Consider the following 6,748-nt stretch of genomic DNA (forward strand, 5'->3'; position numbering starts at 1 on the left):
ATGAGCAAACTGACATAAAATGAGCAAACTAAATTCAGATGAGCAAAGTAAAATTAAAATGAGCAAACTGAAATAAAATGAGCCAAAACACATATAGTAAAAATGCATAAATGAAAATCAAATGAGAAAAGGTAAGAGATCTTAGAGAGAAAGTAATTAGTGCTACAGGAAGAACAAGAATTAGCAACAAGTTTTTGCTCATTTATCAAATGAGCAAACAATTCTTTACTCATTTGTCAAATGAGCAAACACTTCTTTGTTCATTTATCAAATGAGCAAACAATTCTTTACTCATTTGTCAAATGAGCAAACATTTCTTTGTTCATTTATCAAATGAGCAAACAATTCTTTACTCATTTGTCAAATGAGCAAACATTTCTTTGTTCTTTTATCAAATGAGCAACGATCCTTTGCTCATTTATCAAATGAGCAAACAATTTTTTTGCTCATTTATCAAATGAACACACAATTTTTTGCTCATTTATCAAATGAGCAAACGAGTCTCAACTAGTACAAAGTTCATTGCCTCAATGGGGGCTTCCTTAATCCATACACGCAGACTGTCATAATTTTTACTGAGGTTGGCAAGACAATAAGCCACCTTATTGCCATTTCTGCTTACACGACTAAAGACAACATCAATAAAATTTTTAGCTAGCTCAAGAATATCTTTGATTATAAAACCAAAACTTGTATTCTTATGTATGTTGTTCTTCATATGTCTGTACACCTTGATGTTGTCTGTTTCTAACACAATTTTTGCAAGACCCGCTTCAATAGCTATTTGAAGGGCATGTTTTGCAGCGAGAGCTTTAGAAATAACAACCTTCTTGCCTCCCCTTACTCGCAGGACAGTAGCAGCCATAATGTCCCCCTCATAATCCTTTATTATGCCCCCAAAATCAATATGACCATCATTTAACATTGCAACATCCGAGTTAACCTTATCCAACCCACCTTAGGCTTCTCTCATTTCTACACAACAGTAGAAGCACCCAGATTAACAGTTGATGTAGCTTCATTGGCTTTCTCATACTCTCCAATTATGCTTGTTTGGGGGTTTTTTATGTGTCCTACGGGAGAGTTACAATTTCCTAGTATGCTCCTTCCTTCGCATGTACCTGCACAAATAACGGAATACTCCGGCTGGGGCTGGGTTGTTCTGCCTCCGAAGATTAAGTTAGTCTCTTTCTACATGTGGAAATAAGACAATGAATGCTTCTCGATTTGAGAGCGTTTGCAAGGGGATTTGTGTTTTGTTGGTTTGTGGGGAAATGATTCGATCCCCATTAATGAGGTCTGCCCTTACTATTTATAGTAGGGAGAACTGTACCTCAATTAGGGTAAAATGACACGTGTCGCAAAGGGATTGGGCCTTTGCTGACCGTTGCAAGCTTGACACGTGGCAGGCCTTTATTGGGCCACGTGTCTTAGGGTATTTTTACCCTAAACATCTGCCCCTCATAGGTGTGACGTGGAATGTCCACGTGTCACCTGTGACAAGTGTCAGACGCATGGGAGGAGACGGTTCGTCTCCTTCCCTCCTTTTTTCAAATTTCAAGTTTTTAGGGCAGAAGGCATCGTTTCGCCTTCTGCTCCTTCTATAAATACAAGACACGCTCTCTCTCCTCCTCACTTTACATATTTTTCAAAAAAAATTTCTGAGAGCGCTCTGCTACCGGCTGCATTATTTCCTTAGTTTTCCTACATCTGGCACTTTCAAATTACGCACATCCGGCGACCGGTTGGGTTCCCTTTCTTCAGTATCTAAGGTACCGGCTGCCCTTTTTCTTTTTTACTTTAGCTTTTGACGATTTCAAACATTTCAACCCATCCGGGTTTCATGCCGCCTGGGGGGCCTTTAACCCATATCCCATTTCTTGAATCTTCTCCCTCAGCCGGCATAGCCCCGTCTGAGGGGTTTTCAACTTTTAAACATTATGCATTCTAAACACCCCCATCCGGATTATCACCGTCTGGGGGGTGTTTGAACCTTCAATAAATTTATCCTTTAACACCGCCTGGGGTACTTCTGAGTTCATCAAGAAATGATTTCAAAAACCCCAACCGGTTTGGATTTTTCAAAGTTTTTAAGATGCGCTCAATGCACCCCCATCCGGCATTTTACCGCATGGGGGTTATTTGAGCAGCATTTGCTTAATCAACATTCAAATAACTCCCATCCGGTATATAACCGCATGGGGGTGGTTTGAGCAGCCTTGGCTTTCTCAAATATCATTCAAATAACCCCCATCCGGTATATAACCGCATGGGGGTGGTTTGAGCAGCCTTGGCTTTTTCTCAAACAACATTCAAATAACCCCCATCCGGTATTTAACCGCATGGGGGTGGTTTGAGCAGCCTTGGCTTTTTCTCAAACATCATTCAAATAACCCCCATCCGGTATATAACCGCATGTTTGAGCTGCCTTGGCTTTTTCTCAAACAACATTCAAATAACCCCCATCCGGTATTTAACCGCATGGGGGTGGTTTGAGCAGCCTTGGCTTTTTCTCAAACATCATTCAAATAACCCCCATCCGGTATATAACCGCCTAGGGGTGGTTTGAGCAGCCTTGGCTTTTTCTCAAACATTCAAATAACCCCCATCCGGTATTTAACCGCATGGGGGTGGTTTGAGCAGCCTTGGCTTTTTCTCAAACATCATTCAAATAACCCCCATCCGGTATATAACCGCCTGAGGGTGGTTTGAGCAGCCTTGGCTTTTTCTCAAACAACATTCAAATAACCCCTATCCGGTATTTAACCGCATGGGGGTGGTTTGAGCAGCCTTGGCTTTTTCTCAAACAACATTCAAATAACCCCCATCCGGTATATAACCGCATGGGGGTGGTTTGAGCAGCCTTGGCTTTTTCTCAAACATCATTCAAATAACCCCCATCCGGTATATAACCGCATGGGGGTGGTTTGAGCAGCCTTGGCTTTTTCTCAAACATTCAAATTGTACCCATCCGACATATAACCGTATGAGGGTTGTTTGAGCAGCCTGTAGCTTTTTCTCAAACATACAAATAGACCCCATCCGGAATTTAACCGTATGGGGGTCTTTTGAATGAGTCCATTTTATATATCTGATCCATTTTTCTTTATTTCAGCTTCAAACACATTCGGAGACTTCCGCCTGTGGAGGTTTCAAGCCATCATCTTAATCCAATCTCAATTTTCTAAGGTACCGCCTGCATCCCATACTTGTCACATTCTTTTATTTCCGGTTGCATAGCATTAGGATATGGACTCCACCAATACACACACAGCACAGCCTACGACTGTGGTCAGCCGGTCACCAGGGACGGCTGAGTCTAGGACTGGGATTGTCGTCTAGGGGTGCTTGGAACAACCTTCACCTACATCGAATCCGACCGTCTCTGTTCATGTGCAGGACAGAATGACTCGGATCAGAGTGACGGCAATCGACCCTGACTACCAGTCCGATGATGCAGCCGCTGACCCGACTGTCCCTATAAATCAAGAACAAGCCGAGGAACCGGCTGAGGAAGGTCCTAATGAGGAAGTTCCACAAAATTCTCCAAGTACATCTTGCACCCCGGGTGACAGTATCTTGGATAGCTCTGGTTCCAATGGTGAGGAATCCGGAGAGGAAGCCGGCGAGGAATCCGAAGAGGAATCCGGAGAAGGGTCAGCCGGTAATGAGGAGTCTGACCCTGATGAAGAGTCTCCTGAGACGGCCGACCCGGTAGACCAAGAAGCTTAAAAGTGGCCGGCTGCTGGTGACCCTACTGACATGACCATGTCTGCCAGAGATGTGGTTACTCTAAACGCTACGCTCCTTGCTTTCTTAGAGAAGAAACCGGTAGGGGAAGGCTGGGAAGTGGTTGTCCCGCCTGTTGAGGCAAGCGTCGTATGGACCGACGATGTAGACAATGCCGACAACTATTTCGGCTGCTATGAGGCGGCATTCACAGCCGGCCTCCGTTTCCCCCTTCACCACTGCATCAAAGCCATATTAAGGGGGTACGATTTGGGCGTATGGCAGTTGACCCCTAACTCATGGGTCAACATACTTGGATACATTGCCGCCTGCGAGATGCAGGATGTCAAACCCAGCTGGGAAGCCTTTGCGCACATGCATTATCTCAGCAGGGCGCCGGGTGGGTGGAACGCATGGTATACGCTGACCACGCACCCGGAGTATATGATGACATTGGACAAACCGTCCAAATGGAGTAGCTGGAAGAGCAAATTTTATGTCGTCTCTTCTCCATCTTCTCAACTTAATCTCCGGCTGCGTAGATACAATATGATTAGGGGATTTTTATCCACCAATCAGCATCCGACACGTGGGCCAGCCAGGTTTCGCCACGTGTCCTTCATATAGGCCGATAGGAGCCTGCCACATGTCATCAAGAGATTCGTCCTCCTTGGACCAATTGCAATGTGACACGTGTCCACCCATGCCAAATGGGAAAACCGGCCAACAAGGCCCAATCATTGTGGGAGGCCCAGTCAGCCTTAGGTTTAACCTAAACCTAGTACTGGCACGCATCCCAAGGCATATAAATATGCCCATTAATCCTCATTAAGGGAGATTACACACATTTAACACTCTCACCTAGAGAGACCCAATTACTTTTATTTCCGCATTAATTACTCCTTAATCAAGTACTAACTTGACCGTCGGAGGCGGATCTCCAATCGTCCGGAGCATCCGTTTGTTTTGCAGGTGCATGCGTCCGGTTCCAGTCTCAGAATTGTAACTCTCCCGCAGGACATCAGAAAACCCCGAAACATCTTGGCGCCGTCTGTGGGGAGAGTACTTCTGAGATGGCATCCACGTCTGTACCGACTCCTGAAGAGAGGCGTCCCCTAGACGACCCTCAAGTTCAGTCGATCCATGATACTGAGGAAGAATTTGAAGTTGAAGCTCACACAGCTTCAGACGGGACCCTAAGGGCCCGACGCACCCGTCATACCGAAAGGAGAGAACGGGAAGATCTCCAAACTGGACTCAGTGATCCAGCCGGCGCACCGCCTGTTCAGCAGCAGCCGGCTGATGGGTCTGCTCCCATTGCAAGAAACGAACTCATGACCTTCATGAGGGGCTTCAAGGGAGAGATTCAAGAGTTTCTCAACAAGAAGCCGCCTGCTCTGGCCAAGGAGCAGTTGGCTAAGAAACCTTCCTCTTTAGGGAAGAGGAAGCCTGTTCAAGGGCGAGAGGCGACCCCTCATCCTAACTCTAGGAAGTGGGAGCCGCCTGTCCTTGATTTCACAAAGTACCGCTTTCCTACTCCAGGAAAGAGGAAACATGTTCGTCATGTTCAGGCGGACGGGTCGAAGAAAACATACACAGATGCTCGGCTGTTGCTAGAGCAGAAGAAGAATGACCGATTGTCAGAGTCGGCCTCTACTTCAGACTTCCAAGACAGTCTACGCAATACCTCGATGAGGTATACTCAGTCGCATCATGAGAGTCAGTCAGGCGGTACCTCCCGTCATTCCGGCTTTCATAGTGACCAGGCGATACCAAACTTACCATTTGTACCGCAACAACAATATTTTTTGCAGCCACCTCTGTTTGGAGGGCATGCAGCAAAGAATGTCCAACCTATGGACTGGCAGCTACGGTTTCTTAGACATGGGGAACAGTCGTCGGCCTTCTCCAAGGAAATTACTTAAGCCGCTCAGCCGGCCAAAGTGAAAAATGTATTAGTAGGCGCCTATGATGGCACTACTAACCCAGAAGACCATTTGATGGCATTCACCAACCTGATGTACCTTCAAGGGTTGGATGATCCCACTTGGTGCAAGTGTTTTCCAGCGACTCTCAAAGGAATCGCACAACAATGGTTCGGCAACCTGCCGACTGGTTGTGTGAATAACTTCAGGACGCTTGCTTACTTATTCACCTCCAACTTTGCCATGAACATACCTGCGAAGAAGACGACCCTTGATTTAGGAACGATTCGGCAGGGCGAGAAGGAGGGGCTTCGTTCTTACATCAGGCGGTTTAACCTGATGAGAATACAGATTCAAGGGTTGCCGGATGAGGTAGCCTATACTGACTTTTTCAGAGGCCTCAAAGACGGGTCGACATTCAAATTTGATTTGGTTCGAAAGAGGGTGGCGACTCTTCAAGAGGCCTTGATTGAAGCGGAAGCCTATATACAGGCGACTGATCTTTGTAGTACGGGAAAACAGTCGGACGGGAAAAGGTTCGACAAAAGAGAAGGACGACAAAAACAGTCGTCAAACAAAGATGAGAAGAAGAGAAAAGAGGTCTGGGCGGCTGATTCCTCTAAACAGCCGGCCTAGAAGAAGAGGAAAGAATTCAAACCATACTCCCCAAAGTATGCGTTTAACAAGGATAGCCAAGCTATCCTAAAGGAAATCAAGGGACGGATCTCAATTGAGAAGCCGGCCCCCATGAAGGGTTCTGCGAGCAACCGGAACCAAGAAAAATTCTGTGATTATCATGAAGATGTTGGTCATCACACCAACGAATGCATCAGTCTCATGCGGTATCTGGACCGCCTGGCTGAGCAAGGCGATCTTGACTCTTATGTCAAGAAATCTACGGGGAACACTTCCTCGAAAAAGCAGTCGGCCAAAAAGAGTCAACAGGCCGACAACTCTAATACAGATGATGCAGTCGTCTACACCATTGCAGGAGGCTTCTCAAGAGGCGGCCCCACTATTAGGGGCAACAAAGACAATATCAGGCGGCTAGACGTAAATTCCGTTCACCAAGAACGGCCCTCCAAATATTCATT

General features: G+C 46.1%; 1 protein-coding gene across 1 annotated transcript; it reads right to left on the reverse strand.

Annotated features, from left to right (window-relative positions):
- Nucleotides 1-484: 484 nt before the first annotated feature.
- On the reverse strand, nt 485-925 carry LOC110687531. Its single transcript, XM_021864190.1, has one exon. The coding sequence runs from the start codon at nt 923-925 to the stop codon at nt 485-487; it is 441 nt and encodes a 146-aa protein (XP_021719882.1).
- Nucleotides 926-6,748: the final 5,823 nt, after the last annotated feature.

Source organism: Chenopodium quinoa, unplaced genomic scaffold (genome assembly GCF_001683475.1).
Source record: "Chenopodium quinoa cultivar QQ74 unplaced genomic scaffold, ASM168347v1, whole genome shotgun sequence".
Taxonomy (NCBI): Eukaryota; Viridiplantae; Streptophyta; class Magnoliopsida; order Caryophyllales; family Amaranthaceae; genus Chenopodium; species Chenopodium quinoa.